The sequence below is a fragment of the Leuciscus leuciscus genome (assembly GCF_965113295.1).
Source record: "Leuciscus leuciscus genome assembly, chromosome: 23".
Classification (NCBI taxonomy): Eukaryota; Metazoa; Chordata; class Actinopteri; order Cypriniformes; family Leuciscidae; genus Leuciscus; species Leuciscus leuciscus.
In genome coordinates, this window is record NC_138747.1 from 33540501 (window position 1) to 33559754 (window position 19254).

The 19254-nt window shown below is 42.8% G+C and overlaps 1 protein-coding gene across 4 annotated transcripts in view; it reads right to left on the reverse strand.

Moving 5' to 3' along the window:
• The window catches only part of poc1a (POC1 centriolar protein A), a 145548-nt gene that overhangs the window by 54360 nt on the left and 71934 nt on the right, over nucleotides 1-19254 (reverse strand). For all 4 annotated transcript variants that reach the window (XR_014201842.1, XR_014201843.1, XM_082155065.1 and 1 more), the window contains exon 10: nucleotides 12719-12880. Coding sequence is in view for 2 of the 4 variants with exons in the window: in XM_082155065.1 (XP_082011191.1) it covers nucleotides 12719-12880 (162 nt within the window). In the remaining 2 variants the exon portion in view is untranslated. The remainder of the gene's footprint in view (nucleotides 1-12718; nucleotides 12881-19254) is intronic.

Consider the following 19254-nt stretch of genomic DNA (forward strand, 5'->3'; position numbering starts at 1 on the left):
CTATCATTATCACTATTACTATCACTATCACTGACACTATCACATACTATCATTATCACTATTACTATCACTAACACTATCACATACTATCATTATCACTATTACTATCACATACTATCATTATCACTATTACTATCACTAACACTATCACATACTATCATTATCACTATTACTAACACTATCACATACTATCATTATCACTATTACTAACACTATCACTGACACTATCACATACTATCATTATCACTATTACTAACACTATCACATACTATCATTATCACTATTACTATCACATACTATCATAATCACTATTACTATTACTATCACTAACACTATCACATACTATCATTATCACTATTACTAACACTATCACTATCACATACTATCATTATCACTATCACTGACACTATCACTATCACTGAAACTATCACATACTATCATTATCATTATCACTATTACTAACACTATCACATACTATCATTATCACTTTTACTAACACTATCACTATCACTGCAACTATCACATACTATCATTATCACTATCATAAAAAATGAATATTATCACTATTACTAACACTATCACTAACTATCATTATCACTATCACTGACACTATCACATACTATCATTATCACTATTACTATCACTATCACATACTATCATTATCACTATTACTAACACTATCACATACTATCATTATCACTATCACTGACACTATCACATACTATCATTATCACTATTACTATCACTATCACATACTATCATTATCACTATTACTAACACTATCACATACTATCATTATCACTATTACTAACACTATCACTAACTATCATTATCACTATCACTGACACTATCACATACTATCATTATCACTATTACTATCACTATCACATACTATCATTATCACTATTACTAACACTATCACATACTATCATTATCACTATTACTAACACTATCACTGACACTTTCACATACTATGCTTGCCGCACGCCTACATTTGAAATTACAAACTTTAGCGCGCAAGACGCGATATGTGAACGGCCCCTAAAAGCGGACATTGCATCAGAAATGAAAGGCAAAAACGGTTATTTATTTGGCTTTACTCTGTGTTACATGAAAATTTAAATATGTAATGTCATACTCATAATTATAATGTTTTAAGAGTTAACATATGTAATTGTTGTATTAGGCTATGAATTGGGCTAATAAACATTTATTGATAACTATTTCATGTCTTTTCATTTACAGTCGCATGAACCACGAGTAGTCGAGTAACTCGAATATTGTTTTGATAAGAAATCGACTAGCAGAAATCAGTAGTCGTGCAACCCCTAATACACACACAAAAAATAACTGAAGGGATTCGAGGAGTTGTGGTTGAAATTTAAAAACAAATCATTCCCTTGCGGGTCAATCTGACCCCCTTAGGAATGAATGGGATGCAAGGAATGCTTCAGTACACATAGAAAAACCAAAAAAGGCAAAAAATTCTAACTAAAAATGCTAAAACTTTACCTAAAAATGATTTTATAACGTCTACATGTGTATCTGAAAGTGAACTGACTTTATGACCCAGCGGAACAGCTGATTTGCTTACCCCAAGAGGTCGGCAGAGACTACCAATGTCAGATATTTTGAGCTGAATTAAAAGGGTTATGCATGAAATTGTGAGTTATTTTGAATTTAAGTTGAAAGAATGTGAGGAATGTGTTTAACTTACTATTTATTTATTGATCAAATCTAGTCATTTAAAACTAAATAAAATAAAAAATTGCAAAAAAAATTGCAGCAACATGTCGTCACATATTAGGGATGGCAATCAATTTAAATCTTAATATTCTTTAATCAGATCATTTCATAGTAAATGCATTCAGTTCCAAGAAAACAAAATATTAGGTCCATGACACAGTTAGGAAACAGCTATGTCCAACTGAACAGATTTATTTAAACCGAGACCAATCAGAAATCTGTCTCAGGGACTGATCCCAAGAAAGATGCACCTCTAAACTCATTTTAGAAGTTTAAAGTTCAAGAACGGGGAATTGATCATGATTTCTGGGTCACACACAGAGCGGATGGGATGGGGTTCAGCTCGGGACTCTTACACAGCCACATCCAGAACCCATTTCTGAAGAGTTTCTGTTGTGTCTGGGACGGGAAAGGCTGTCCTCAAACTGCAGACACACATATTCAGAGCACAGAATCGTCTAGAATAACAAACACTGGGATGATGTGTCAGTCAGACTGGCAGATGAAGTGTGATTCACTCCATAGATCGTTTTCACCGAGCTTTACACTCAACACTGTGTGTGTGTGTGCTGATCTCAGACCTGTGTGTGTGTGTGTGTGTGCTGATCTCAGACCTGTGTGTGTGTGTGTGTGTGTGTGCTGATCTCAGACCTGTCAGACCTGTGTGTGTGTGTGTGTGCTGATCTCAGACCTGTGTGTGTGTGTGTGTGTGCTGATCTCAGACCTGTGTGTGTGTGTGTGTGTGTGTGTGTGCTGATCTCAGACCTGTCAGACCTGTGTGTGTGTGTGTGTGCTGATCTCAGACCTGTGTGTGTGTGTGTGTGTGTGCTGATCTCAGACTTGTGTGTGTGTGCTGATCTCAGACCTGTGTGTGTGTGTGTGTGTGTGCTGATCTCAGACCTGTGTGTGTGTGTGTGTGTGTGCTGATCTCAGACCTGTGTGTGTGTGCTGATCTCAGACCTGTGTGTGTGTGTGTGTGTGTGTGTGTGTGCTGATCTCAGACCTGTGTGTGTGTGTGTGTGCTGATCTCAGACCTGTGTGTGTGTGTGTGTGCTGATCTCAGACCTGTGTGTGCTGATCTCAGACCTGTGTGTGTGTGTGATTGGATCAGACTGGATCTCGTATTGAGCGCTGCAACCGAGGACAGCCGGTGTTTTGAGCGACTGCTTCACGAACACACAGACATTTACACTCAGCAACAACATCAATCTGTTCAGACAGACATCTGATGCTCTGGCTCATACATCACAGGCTCAGTAACACTCAGATCTGAGGCCAGTTTAGTGGAGTTGTCTGAGAGGACAGCTGTGAAAATCAAGACTGAAATGAGGATTACAATCAAAGTGGAGGTACAACAGAAATGCAAGGGTTTGTGTGTGCAGTGTGTCAACATCAACCCAACCAGACCCTGCCTAGAGAACACCAACCCTTCAAACTCTGTAGAGAAGCTGCAGAGAGCCAGTGAGCACTGTGGAGGAGTGCGGAGAATACAGGACAGGAGAATCAGTCGAGCACATCGAGAGCTCATCACACACACACACACACACACACACACACACACACACACACACACACACACACACACACACACACACACACACACACACACACACACACACACACACACTGCAACCCTATCTCTCTCTCACACACACACACACACACACACACACACACACACACACACACACACACACACACACTTTAACACACAGAACTGCTAATAAAGAAGTGCACTATAGTTGTGTGAGGAACATCCACAGGAACTGGTTCAGCATGAGGGAAGCGGTCCCGCTCTTGAGGAGAACACTACAGCTACCCATCAGGAATATATGAAGACACACTTTTTAACCAACGAAAAGTATTGAAAAGAGCTTGTGACTAAACTTCGTAACTCCATTGGCTCCTTAAACTGTCAATCACAGCTCATAACTCCGCCCACCTCTATCATGAACGAAGTGTCACGCAGAGTTTGGAGCGTCTCTGATTCTCTGCAATGCAAGGATAAAGAAACAACTGGTTCTTTAAATAAGTACAGCGTTTTCTTTGCTCAAATAACACTATATATAAAGTTTTATGTGTTTGAGGAGCGGAGAAGAGCGTCTTAAGGCGGATCTATACTTCAGCGTTGATGTGGGTGGACTGGGTACTGAAGTATCAACTGGGCTTTAGTCAGATCACAGCCAACACTGTCTTAAAGTCTGTGAAGCACTTCGTCTTTAATAACACGAGATTGTGGACAAATGACAGAAACAAAGTAGTAACTGCATTTGAACTTGATTTTAGTAATATGTTAATAATATAATGACACATGCAAGTATATGATCATCATAAAGCCACAATATCAAATTTGACAACACAGTGTGTAAATATAAAATGATGCAAATCCAGCTTGTAATGTTGTTTATATGTCTATGTGGTGTTTTAAATCACAAACTACCTTGTAACCAATCAGATCAACGTGTGATCGTCAACCAGTGGATCTCTGAGCTGAGTGAGTGAGTGGAGGCGGGGCTCATTTGCATATTCATAGAACAGTGCATACTAAATGAGGCGAGGGTGTCGAGTTACATTCAAGATATTTTAAGGCATGAAGATTTTTTTTTTAAATATGTCATTTTGGTGATCAAAGATGAGTTTTAAGAGATACATTATTGACTACAGGGGGACTTAAATATTACAGTGTTTTTTGTACATATCTGGTAAAGTAGCAGTGGTGCTCATGCACAGTGTCCTGGACGGGACGGGACATTTCTTTAGGAGAACCCAGCCCTGGATATAAACCCGAACACAAACACAAACACCAACAGCAGACATTCTTCTCATCTAAAGCAGATCTGAAGGACAGAATGTGGATTTAGTGTGAGCAGTGTGAATGCATCGTGAAAGATCGAACTTCGGCCGGTTTTATACGGTTTGAATCTGCACGAGGCGAATCCCTGGAATGCTAATTATGTCTGTAGTTATTTCTGATCATTCTTCCACAGCTCAGAGTTCAGAGTCGTCCCTGGTTCGAGGATCAGACCCGTACACAGGCTCTCTGAGCTCGATAACATCTGCAGGAGGGAATAGGTTTAGCGTTTCCTTCCTCTGCTAGTGTGCTTTTCAGATCAATGCGAGAAGAGTGGCCCGTCCTCACTCCGGCTGTCAGAGACTCTGGGGACACAGCGCTGAAGGTCACCGGAGGACAAACCACACCAGATTCAAGCTGTTTACAGAAGCACTGCTCTAACCCTGCTAATACTGAGCTCTGAATTTACTCAACATTTCTTTTTTTGTTGGCAGTCTAGATGAACTGGACAAGTGTGTTCCAGTGTGTGTCCGAACGCTGTCTGAAGTCTGCCCTGCTCCGGCACAGGTCGAGAGATCGAGAGACAGATCTACGGCTCGATCACCCTCGCCTGTTATTTCCATGTTTAAATGCTCTTATTATAGACATGAACACATGATACAATAATCATAATAAACAAGGTCATCTACACTTTGGATCCCAGAACTACAGGGTTATGAAGCATCTGGACTAGAGCCTGTTTTTCACGTTCTCTGTAAAATCTGCACTATAGGTCCATTAAACCCTCTCCAGGTTTCACCCCGCTCTATTTTAGTGTCTGCGTTACACACACACCCCCCCCCCCCCCCCACTGTGTTACACACACACACACACACACACACACACACACACACACACACACACACACACACACACCACTGCTTTACACACACACCCCACTGCGTTACACACACACCCCAGCTGTGTTACACACACACACACACACACACACCCCACTGCGTTACACACACCCCCCACTGCGTTACACACACACCCCAGCTGCGTTACACACACCCCCCCCACTGCGTTACACCCCCCCCACTGTGTTACACACACACACCCCACTGCGTTACACCCCCCCCACTGTGTTACACACACACACACACCACTGCTTTACACACACCCCACTGCGTTACACACACACCCCACTGCGTTACACACACACCCCAGCTGTGTTACACACACACACACACACACACACACACACACACACACACACACACACACACACACACACACACACACACACACACACACACACACACACACCCCACTGCGTTACACACACACCCCCCACTGCGTTACACACACACCCCAGCTGCGTTACACACACACCCCAGCTGTGTTACACACACACACACACACACACACACACACACACACACACACACACACACACACACCCCACTGTGTTACACACACACCCCAGCTGCGTTACACCCCCCCCACTGCGTTACACACACACCCCAGCTGCGTTACACACACACCCCCCACTGCGTTACACCCCCCCCACTGCGTTACACACACACCCCACTGCGTTACAAACACACCCCAGCTGCGTTACACACACACCCCACTGCGTTACACACACCCCACTGCGTTACACACACACCCCACTGCGTTACACACACACCCCACTGTGTTACACACACACACCCCACTGCATTACACACACACCCCACTGTGTTACACACACACACCCCACTGTGTTACACACACACCCCACTGCGTTACACACACACACCCCACTGCGTTACACACACACCCCACTGCGTTACACACACACACACACACACACACACACACACACACACACACACACACACACACCCCACTGCATTACACACACACACACACACACACACACACACACACACACACACACACACACACACACACACACACACACACACCACTGCGTTACACACACACACACACACACACACACACACACACACACACACACACACACACACACACACACACACACCCCACTGCGTTACACACACGCACACGCACACACCACTGTGTTACACCCCCCCCCCCCCACTGTGTTACACACACACACACACACACACACACACACACACACCCCACTGTGTTACACACACACACACACACACACACACACACACACACACACACACACACACCCCCCACCGTGTTACACCCCCCCCCACTGCGTTACACACACCCCCCACTGTGTTACACACACACACACCCCACTGCGTTACACACACACCCCACTGCGTTACACACACACACACACACACACACACACACACACACACACACACACACTGGTGCCGCTCAGATCACACTCATACGAACGTTGTTTCAGACGCTGATCAGATTAGTTGATAACTATGTTCTGGAGAATAACACGCTCTGATAAATACACTGATTTACACACCACTGATTAGAAGATCGGGGCTGGACAGATTTTTATTGAAAGAAATTAATACTATTTTTATCATTTGTGAAGGAACATGTGACACTGGAGACTGGAGTAATGATGCTGAAACTCAGCTTTGATCACAGGAATAAATTACACTTTACTGTATATTCACATAGACAAACTGACATTTTAAACTGTAATATTCAGTCATGTGATCAGCTAACCCCACCCCCCAGTAATTATTATTATTATACAAATATTTTATCAAATTAAAAAAAGATCTTCTATTACTATTACATACTATAGTACTCTGAAATAAAAAAATCGAGTATTTAATAATCATGATATAAAAAAAGTATACTATAATACAATATATGTTATAAATTATATAATAAATAAATGATTAATAGAATTTCTATTATTAATATTAACAATGTTAATTATTATTATTATTATTATTTTATTTTAAAGAACAACAGTATACCAGTAATTACAATACTATGGTTGTCTTAATTTCTTTGCTTTCAAACATTAAAATATTGAGCTTTATTCATTTTTAACGCTCCTCTTTGTCGACAACAACAGATTCATAACTGATTCCCATGAGGAGTTATGGAGGATGATTGACGCTCGTTGTGTTTCCGAATGTAAATGATAAGCGACTCAAACACTCAGAGAAGCTTTAACTGTGAATCTGGACTGAAATGAACAGTGCTGTGCTTTACTCTGAAGCCCAGCATTCCCTGCATGAGGACAGGGATCTGGGATCTGGGTTCGGGATAAATGCTCCCAGGTGGAGAGGAGCGCTTCCACATGCAGAAGAACAGCATCAGGACAGAAGAAGGTTCTCCTGCGATGGAAACCAGCTGTCTCTGGATAATAGCTCATCTATAATAAAGTATTTTCCTCTCCACTATCATACAGATGCACACCAAACACACAGAATCAGGAGAAGAGCTGACCGGAGCATTAGCCTTCACTTTCCCAGCGGAAGAGGACTTGGAAAACAGCTGAAGATATGTACAACGGTAGAATCAAACCTCTAGCTCAGGATTTATTCTCCTTCTCCATTAGGCTAAGTCATTCAAATGTGTTTAACTGAGTCTCTTCAAACCAAACAACACAGCAGTTCCTGGACTGTAGACATTCGGTCTATTTCAACGATCTAAGCTCATGGTCTAAAGCATCTTAGGGCGCAAGTTCACTCAGGGCGTGTCTGAATCCACTTTTGCTAGTTTAAAGACGGGAAAAATGGTCGGCGGTCCCGGCGCATGGTCTAAAGGTTAGGTTGTCCCTAATAGGTTGTCTCTATTCTCTTAATGAGTAATTGGTGTGTTTTGGGATTTACGTGCATTAGACCAATCAGAGTCTCTTCTCCCATTCCCTTTAAAAGCCAGTTGCGTTTATAAACATGCGCTGTATACTATAATATTAGGCACAGTAGCTTCTTCTTTTCTTTTTTACCAAGAACTTTATTGAACAATATGAACAACCATAAATAGCCTTAATCAGACAACAGACAAGCATCGTAGCATAAGAAAGAAAATATAAAGAAATAAAGAAGTAAAATAAAATAAAAATACATTAAAGTAAATAATAAATAAAGAAATAAAAGAGGCTCAGTATCTTCTGCAGCACGAACACAAGCATGTAGTCGCAGGTGACTAGTGGTGTGGCTGTACACACGAAACGCAAGGGTGTTGTTTTCAGATTCATCCACTCTGGGACCCGGTTTCAGTCTCTCCCACAACGCCCGATCCGTCTGGACGAAACGCCGATACGATACAAATTGACGGGGCCACAGTCTCGAGGAAGAGTCCTGGCTAATATGCCATTAGAGGAGCTTTTGTAGCTGATGTTCAGTAAATTAACAGTTTGTAGGATATAAAACATAAATAAACATAAGCACGTTTGAAGTGTAAAACATAAACATATGCATCAAAGCACGGCGCATGTGTGTCTTATGGCGCTTTTCCACTGCATGGTACGGTACGGCTCGGTTCGGTACGGCTCACTTTTGGCGCATTTACACTGCATGGTACGGTACGGTACGGCTCGCTTTAAATGGTACCACCTCTGTTGAAGTTCCAAGCGTACCGTACCGATACTAAAATGTGACGTGAAAACACTGCAGATCACTGATTGGTCAGACAAAATCATCACTACCAGCGTCATTGTATTTACGACACGAGACACTAAACCCGCTAGATTTAAATAGCCAGTGGACAACAGCCAACGCTGTAGCGCCTGTTTTAAAAGTATTTGCTTTAAAAAAAAAAAAGAGTATAAACTTAAAGGGATAGTTCAATTTGAAATAAAATGTTGGTATGTTTTAGCTTACCTCAAGGGCATCCAAGATGTAGGTGTCCATTGGAACGAAACCGTAGCCAAGGCGATATCTAGTGTATATATCTATACCCGCCCGCGCCCTCAGATCACTTGGACGTGGCTGTGTTCAAGAGGCAACAACGATATAAATACTGTTCGTTTTCTCACACAAACCGCTCGTTTCGTGTCTTAGGCCATCAATGTGTACTTACGATGGGGAATTGTTTAATTTGGACGATGTGGAATTGTTTTAATTTGGACTCTGTGCATGCTCTTTAAGGTGGTGACCATAGACCTGCATTATTTGACTGACAGACAAGAACGGTTTGACCTAAAAATATCAAAATTGAAACTACTGCGGAAAAAAAGACACCTACATCTTGGATGCCCTTGAGGTAAGCTAAAACATACCAAAATTTTATTTCAAAGTGAACTATCCCTTTAAAAAAAGAAATGGCTGAATCGTGGTCAGTGGACGAGGTGCAGATGTTCCTCTCGTTGGTTGCCGAGGAGCGGATGGGGAAACACGGAATGAAAAATTCGCATTTAATATGATGATGTCATGGCAGTAGAGACAGCAACTATAACGGTCAGTCCCACCCAATTTGAAGCGGTACTAACTGCAGTGGAAAAGCAACCGCGCTAAAGCGAACCGAACCGTGCCGTACCGAGTCGAGTCGTACCACGCAGTGGAAAAGCGAAGCGAGCCGAACCGTTCCGCGCAGAGTCGAACCGTACCGAGCCGTACCATGCAGAGGAAAAGCGCCATTAGTCCTGTGTCAAATGTACTTTTTTAGTTTTTATCATATTTAGTCAATCTATCCTGCTTTTTTGGTCGACTAAATGTCTGGGAATTTTAGTCCAGTTTCAGTTAATGAAAACTCACATTTTCGTCATGTTGCATAATGGTTACACCGTTAATCATGATTACTTTGCACGTAATTATAATCACAACGACTGTTGTCATTTGAGAAATGTTTTTTTACATTTCATCAGAATTATTAAAACTAATACGCATGGTTTATTTGACTTCATCTAGTTTCCTGAATTATTATGGGTGATTTATCATATACATTAACAGATTATGAAAACCGGTAAAACACAAAAGGTAAAACTGTGAAATTCCTAATAGTAATTCCAATAATCCTACATTAAGTTAATGCTTTTCTTCTAAAACACCAGCAGAAAAGGCTTTGTATCGTCACACAGAGGATTTGTTAAGTGCAGATCATGTTTGGATTTATTACAGTTCATCACTGAAGGTTTGATGGCAGATAAACAGCAGAAGCGGCTCGTGAAGGAACAGACTGACTGACAGCAGAAGATCTCAACGAGATCAATAAACTCAAGCTTACATGCTTTCATTCAGATCATCAGCGCTTTATTCTCAGTGTAGAGAGAGTGTGTGCGCAGGGTTGCCAGTTTCACCATATTAATTAAAACACTGGGAAGAAAATATATCCTTTTAAGAGAAAAGCTCTGATTGGGGGATTTAAACTCTGGATATCTGGCAACGCAGGCATGAAAGCTCGTAGAGGCTCATACAGCAGTCTGACATATTTTGTCGCTTTTATCTCCGAGAAAAATAAAGGAAGACTTTGGTAAAAACTACATTTTAATCTCGTCTTTTTTTCGTCAACAATATTGCATGTTGATTAAGTCACGGATATTGTTTAAAAATAACTATAAAGATAACCATAACGATAGCTATATCAGCGTTCACACCATATATCGTTCTGTTTATTATAAGTGCTGCAGTTTTGTCGCCTGTCGCTTTAAATGCTCGAGCTCTTTAAAGCAGGATAGATTCTGATTGGCTGTCAATGTTTTATTGTTCATCATCTGGAAAAAATCTTTCTGAAAGTGATTCCAACAATATAGTTTCTCTTTGCCGTTGCCAGTATAGTTGTGATGTGGACTCTGATATTCTTCTATATTTAGAAAGACTTTTAGAACTATATCTGAATCGTTATTGTTCTTGGTGTGAATGGGCCTTTAGTCATGAAAAAATGGTTGTCGCCAAACATTTTTTGTCATACTTTTCATTAACTAAACTAACACTAACACTAGGTATTACCTGTGTGAGTATCAGAGGGATAATGAAGAGAGTATTGGTGTTACCTGTGTGAGTATCAGAGGGATTATGAAGAGAGTATTGGGTGTTACCTGTGTGAGTATCAGAGGGATTATGAAGAGAGTATTGGGTGTTACCTGTGCGAGTATCAGAGGGATAATGAAGAGAGAATTGGGTGTTACCTGTGTGAGTATCAGAGGGATAATGAAGAGAGTATTGGTGTTACCTGTGTGAGTATCAGAGGGATAATGAAGAGAGTATTGGTGTTACCTGTGTGAGTATCAGAGGGATAATGAAGAGAGTATTGGTGTTACCTGTGTGAGTATCAGAGGGATTAAGAAGAGAGTATTGGTGTTACCTGTGTGAGTATCAGAGGGATAATGAAGAGAGTATTGGTGTTACCTGTGTGAGTATCAGAGGGATTATGAAGAGAGTATTGGGTGTTACCTGTGTGAGTATCAGAGGGATAATGAAGAGAGTATTGGTGTTACCTGTGTGAGTATCAGAGGGATTAAGAAGAGAGTATTGGTGTTACCTGTGTGAGTATCAGAGGGATTAAGAAGAGAGTATTGGGTGTTACCTGTGTGAGTCTCAGAGGGATTAAGAAGAGAGTATTGGGTGTTACCTGTGTGAGTATCAGATGGATTAAGAAGAGAGTATTGGGTGTTACCTGTGCGAGTATCAGAGGTATAATGAAGAGAGTATTGGGTGTTACCTGTGTGAGTACCAGAGGGATTAAGAAGAGAGTATTGGTGTTACCTGTGTGAGTATCAGAGGGATTAAGAAGAGAGTATTGGGTGTTACCTGTGCGAGTATCAGAGGTATAATGAAGAGAGTATTGGGTGTTACCTGTGTGAGTATCAGAGGTATAATGAAGAGAGTATTGGGTGTTACCTGTGTGAGTATCAGAGGGATTATGAAGAGAGTCTTGGGTGTTACCTGTGTGAGTATCAGAGGGATTATGAAGAGAGTATTGGGTGTTACCTGTGTGAGTATCAGAGGGATTATGAAGAGAGTATTGGGTGTTACCTGTGTGAGTATCAGAGGGATTATGAAGAGAGTATTGGGTGTTACCTGTGTGAGTATCAGAGGGATTATGAAGAGAGTATTGGGTGTTACCTGTGTGAGTATCAGAGGGATTATGAAGAGTATTGGGTGTTACCTGTGTGAGTATCAGAGGGATTATGAAGAGAGTATTGGGTGTTACCTGTGTGAGTATCAGAGGGATTATGAAGAGAGTATTGGGTGTTACCTGTGTGAGTATCAGAGGGATTATGAAGAGAGTATTGGGTGTTACCTGTGCGAGTATCAGAGGGATTAAGAAGAGAGTATTGGGTGTTACCTGTGTGAGCACATCCAGCTGTGAGATGATGTGCTGCAGGGTGTTGGTCAGCGCAGCAGGAACACGGTCAACCTCCGTCTGCGAGTCCACACCGGCTCCAGGCGAAACCACACCGGCTCTGCTGTCACTCCTGTGTGAGGATCGGCCAGCGGGTTCCGACTCCTGCAGGAGAGATGGGAAATTGTTACTGACATCCATCTGAATGTGCTTCACATGATCCGTCACTGCCTGCCCCTCCTTCCGATTTACAATATGTGCTGTGATTGGTTAGCTGGCCCAGTGTGTTGTGATTAGTTAGCTGGCCCAGTGTGTTGTGATAGGTTATCTGGCCTGGTGTGTTTGCATTGGTTAGCTGGCCCAGTGTGTTGTGATTGGTTAGCTGGCCTGGTGTGTTGTCATTGGTTAGCTGGCCCAGTGTGTTGTGATTGGTTAGCTGGCCCAGTGTGTTTGCATTGGTTAGCTGGCCCAGTGTGTTGTGATTGGTTAGCTGGCCTGGTGTGTTGTCATTGGTTAGTTGGCCCAGTGTGTTGTCATTGATTAGCTGGCCCAGTGTGTTGAGGACCAGCGGGCAGCATACTAGAGGCACGCAGCTCGCAAGTGGTTTTCTCTAGAATACCTTGTTCTCCTGATATTTCAGTGCTATATTTTAGTCAAGGTAAGGCCATCTTCGATTCTCTTGTTCTTTTGTAAATTTTAATTTCACATAATCCTGTATTTCAGTTAGACGCATTGGCACTTTAGAGAAATAGCCGCGAACGAAACACATGTAAATGTTTATAGCAATCTAATTTGCACGTAACTTAAGCCCTTGCTCCTAGCACTTTAGATTTGACACATTTTGCCGTTATTGACTTAATTGCCCGAACGAAACAGCATCTGTAAGAATTGATAGATATAAATAGAAGGGCTTCAGATCACTTCAATAGGACCAGCGGGCAGCATACTAGAGGCACGCAGCTCGCAAGTGGTTTTCTCTAGAATACCTTGTTCTCCTGATATTTCAGTGCTATATTTTAGTCAAGGTAAGGCCATCTTCGATTCTCTTGTTCTTTTGTAAATTTTAATTTCACATAATCCTGTATTTCAGTTAGACGCATTGGCACTTTAGAGAAATAGCCGCGAACGAAACACATGTAAATGTTTATAGCAATCTAATTTGCACGTAACTTAAGCCCTTGCTCCTAGCACTTTAGATTTGACACATTTTGCCGTTATTGACTTAATTGCCCGAACGAAACAGCTGTACTCACTCAAGCGGTGAGAGCATTATCTGTATATCTGTGTAATTTGCACGCTGTCGCGGAAGCGTCAGCGGAAGCGTTCAGGCTCCTCGTGTGAAGACCGACTCGGGTAAAGACCAGCGACTCTACCTGCGCGACTCCACCGAGCAAGGACACCAGAAAGGCACTTACGTATCTCCTCTTCCCTTTTTCTTCCCTCTACTTATCTTATTGTTCACCTTAATCAACATGTGCTTTCAATACATTCCTGTTATCTCTCGGCAACGTCCTTTCATCACGCGCAATAGACAGCGCAATATTGCCAATCTGCGTCCCATCCTCACATCCTCACATACTCCTCTCTCTCTTTCCGTGGGTCTATGGAATTGTCAGTCAGCAGTCAATAAAGCTGACTTCATTCCAGCCTTTGCATCTCATTCTACTCTTAGTATCTTGGGGCTGACTGAGACCTGGATTCGTCCAGAAGACTCAGCAACCCCTGCTGCTCTCTCTAGCAATTTCTCCTTCTCCCACTCCCCTCGCCAGTCTGGGAGAGGTGGGGGTACAGGGCTTCTCGTTTCTAACAATTGCAAATACTCCACGCTCTCTTCTCTATGCAACAACAACTCATTTGAATATCATGCTATTACACTTACAACTCCCATTAAAATCCATATTGTAGTCGTTTATCGCCCCCCAGGTCAGCTGGGTAACTTTGTAGATGAGCTGGATGTGCTGCTGTCCACTTTCCCTGAGGACGGCACCCCACTACTAGTCTTCGGTGACTTCAACATTCATCTCGAAAAGCCACATGCAACAGACTTCACCTCTCTCCTAGCCTCTTTCGATCTCAAACGACTCATCACCACAGCTACTCACAAATCAGGCAACCAACTGGACCTGGTTTACACACGCAACTGCACCACAGAAAACATCCTGGTGACACCTCTCCACGTTTCAGATCATTTCCTCATTACTTTCAGTCTACAACTCTCTACCCCTGCACCACCACCCCCACCACCACCACCAGTCACTTTCAGACGAAACCTGCGCTCACTTTCCCCCTCCCATCTTTCCTCTGCCGTATCATCCTCTCTTCCCCCACCCTCACAATTCTCATCTCTGGATGTGAATACCGCAACGGACACCTTATGCTCCACTCTAATCTCTTCTCTAGACATTATCTGCCCTCTCTCCTCCAGGCCAGCACGCGCTACTCCCTCTAACCCCTGGTTATCTGAGGTTCTACGGGAACACCGGACCGAACTCAGGGCAGCGGAGAGGAAATGGCACAAATCAAAAGACGCATCTGACCTGAGTATGTATCAATCTCTCCTCTCCTCCTTTTCTGTTGATGTTCATGCTGCAAAATCTTCATACTTCCACAACAAGATCAACAGCTCCTCCAACACATGATTACTCTTCAAGACATTCAACTCTCTCCTCTGTCCACCTCCACCACCACCCGCCTCCTCCTTAACTGCTGACGATTTTGCGCACTTCTTCACCAACAAAACAACAGCTATCAGCAGTCAGTTCTCAGCTCCACACACACAGGAACCCAGACCGACCCCTTCCACAGCCAATACCCCTCTGTCCTCCTTTTCTTCGCTAACCGAGGAAGAAGTATCTACACTTCTCCTCTCCAGTCACCCTACCACCTGCCCGCTTGACCCCATCCCCTCACACCTTCTACAAGCCATCTCTCCCACACTTCTACCATCACTCACACACATCATCAACTCATCCCTCCATACTGGCACCTTCCCTACAGCATTCAAGCAGGCTCGGGTTACTCCACTGCTCAAAAAACCCACGCTAAACACATCATTTGTAGAGAATTACAGACCTATCTCTCTCCTACCATTCATTGCGAAGACACTTGAAAGAGCTGTCTTCAACCAACTAACATCCTTCTTGTCTCTAAACAACCAGCTGGATGTCAACCAATCTGGCTTCAAGAAAGGACATTCAACTGAGACTGCATTACTGTCAGTCACAGAAGCCCTACGGATCGCAAAAGCTGCTTCTAAATCTTCAGTCCTCATTCTCCTGGATCTGTCTGCTGCCTTCGACACGGTGAATCATCAGATCCTTATGTCCACCCTCTCATCACTGGGCATCATAGGAACTTCACTCCACTGGTTTGAGTCCTATCTCACAGGTAGGTCCTTCAAGGTCGCATGGAGAGGTGAGGTATCCAGAGCACATCAGCTGACCACAGGTGTTCCCCAGGGTTCAGTTCTTGGTCCCCTCCTCTTCTCCATCTACACCACATCACTGGGACACATCATACAGGCACACGGTTTTTCCTACCACTGCTATGCTGATGACACGCAGCTCTTCCTCTCCTTTCAACCAGATGATCCCACAGTAGCTGCACGGGTCTCAAGCTGTCTGGCGGACATCTCCACATGGATGAAGGAACATCACCTGCAGCTCAACCTGGCAAAGACTGAGCTTCTCGTCCTCCCTGCCAATCCGTCTCTACAGCACGACTTCACCATCCAGCTAGAGTCATCATTAATCACCCCATCAAGATCGGTCAGAAATCTTGGAGTAACGTTTGATGACCAGCTGACCTTCACAGATCACATTTCAAAGACAGCTCGATCATGCAGGTTTGCACTGCACAACATCAGGAAAATCAGGCCTTTCCTAACTGAGCATGCAACACAACTTATCGTCCAGGCCCTGGTCATCTCTAGGCTTGACTACTGCAATGCTCTTCTGGCTGGACTTCCAGCATGTGCAACCAAACCCCTACAGATGATCCAGAATGCTGCAGCTCGTCTTGTCTTCAACGAGCCCAAGAGGGCCCACGTCACTCCTCTGTTCATCTCTCTGCACTGGCTACCTCTCGCTGCTCGCATCAAGTTCAAGGCACTGACGCTTGCTTACAGAACTATCACAGGCTCAGCTCCCTCCTACTTTCACTCACTCCTACGAGTCTACATCCCTACCAGACACCTACGATCGGTCAACGAGCGACGTCTCGTGGTTCCATCACAGAAAGCCACAAAATCACTTTCCAGAACATTCTCATTCACAGTTCCATGCTGGTGGAACGCTCTCCCCACCCTCATCCGGAATGCAGAATCCCTGACAACATTCAAAAGACAGCTGAAAACCAATCTCTTCCGTGAGCACTTAACCTTATAGATAAAAAAAAAAAAAGTCCTTTCCCTTTGAAACATCACTCATCAGGCTTATGCTACTCTGAATAATACCTGAACTTCGTATTTTGAGCACTTCTTGCGTTGTTGTTGCTTTTGCCTCTTTATGATGACTCGCTGAATTTTGTCCTAATTTGTAAGTCGCTTTGGACAAAGGCGTCTGCTAAATGACTAAATGTAAATGTAAAATGTGATTGGTTAGCTGGCCCAATGTGCTGTGATTGGCAGCGCTCAGCACGTGTTCGGGAAATGTCATAATCTCCTTCATAACCGCGAGCTCTACTTAGATGTAAACATTAACGATGGAATCAATTTCAAAATATTTCGAGCCCGATTCAGACCCTGACAATGTTAACGAGCAAGAGGATTGTGCTGAACGGATTTCACAGGATGTTTCAGAGTGGTATGTTTTTTTTTCATCCACAATTTAATCATATTTGTCGGATAACTATGTTAATACAAACAGTAATCAATCACAAAATCATGGATAATATCCCTAAGGGGCGGTGAACAGTCTTACAAAAGCTACAGTAAACACTACATCAGTACTGTAATGTTAGCAGGCTAGTGGAGGCAAAGCTTTGCCCTTCATTTGCATCACAGCTATCATAGCAACGACATAAAGCTTATAATTGGAACTGTTAATACACAACTACACATAATAAGACATACTTTTGTGCGTATAGCCTGCATTGTACTCTATTCTGGAAGCTGTTCTCAGTCAAATGTGCAGCGCACAGACAAAAGATGAGGTTATAATGTTCAGGAACAGTGTTAAAAATACATTTTTTTAACCTCTCTAAGTTCGACAGCCTTAGGACAAACTTTTTCCAGAGTATAAAAAACAGCGACAACACTCTTCCTCTTTTCTAAAGCGGCATGGCCTCACCCCCTGTGTTGCGTGCTCCCGGGGGCGGGGTTTATGTAAATCTGAGGGTTTATGATGTCATAAACCGAGAAGAAGCTCGTTGTAGTCCCTACCAGCCATTTGTTGTAGTCCTTAAAAAGCGATTTTTGTAAATGAAAATATCTCCTTTTGCTTTGAACTTTGAGCGTCGTAACTTTGCAGATGTTGCTTCTGCTCAATCCGCAACATTACACACTAACTAAAGTTAGAAAAGTGAAATCATAATTAAGGACCCCTTTAATTGATCCATTATGCCGTCCTCCTTATTGTTGGTTAGCTACGGCAGTAATCGGTTTACTTCTGGTCGCCTTTGCTGTTCCATCAGCAGCTGTTGCTTAAAGTCTATATTAAAAACATTGATGCGGTCACATGTGTTTCTGATGATAGTTTGAGAAATCATGTGATAGTTTAATGAAAGTGCTGAATGTAAAGGCCAGCTGTGTAATTCACTCATGTTGCCTGGACACAGTGTTATGGACACAAATGAGACTAACAGCATATCTGACTGATCGCCACTGGAAGACAAGAGACACGGGAAAGCCATCTTCATCACAACTGCTCCATCAATAAAACATATTACACCAATAAAGACTAATATTAAACCCAAGACGTGATGATTAAAGATACTAAGAAGCACTTTTACCACCTGGAGCAGTATGTGTCAGGAGTACATTACACTCCCGTTTGCTTCCCAGAGTTTGTCCTTGTATGTAAGCCTGATGGGTTGAAGGTCCATGATACTAGTCCACATGAAACATTTGCACTGCCACAATGAAACTGAAACCACAGACAGACAACTAAACTCTATAGAGTCTGTGTGTTTCCAAGCGTATGACTGGTGGTGTTGTTGTTCAGTGTGATTACTATCGAGTGGAGAACAAGAGAACAGATCCTGTGAAAGGACTTCATGAATGAATCTGCCTGATACTGATGAGGAGGATTGAACAAGGAAGACCAAGAGTAAATAAGAGAAGTTCTCAGATCAACAATCAACTGCCAAAGCATGAAGTTCAGAGATCAGAAGCTCCAGGGAGACTCATCTGTTCAGAGGAGAGCGTATGGAAACTCTTCTTGAACGTGTAAAGTTTTCGATTAGAACCATGTCAAAAACATTATCAGAGATGGTTTTCTACAGACACATTTGGTCCAAGGGTTTGGCATCATGTCTGAGTTCTTCTGAAAGAGGCAAAAGGGGAAAAGTAAACAGCTATTCAACTCGCTCGGAGAATAAAG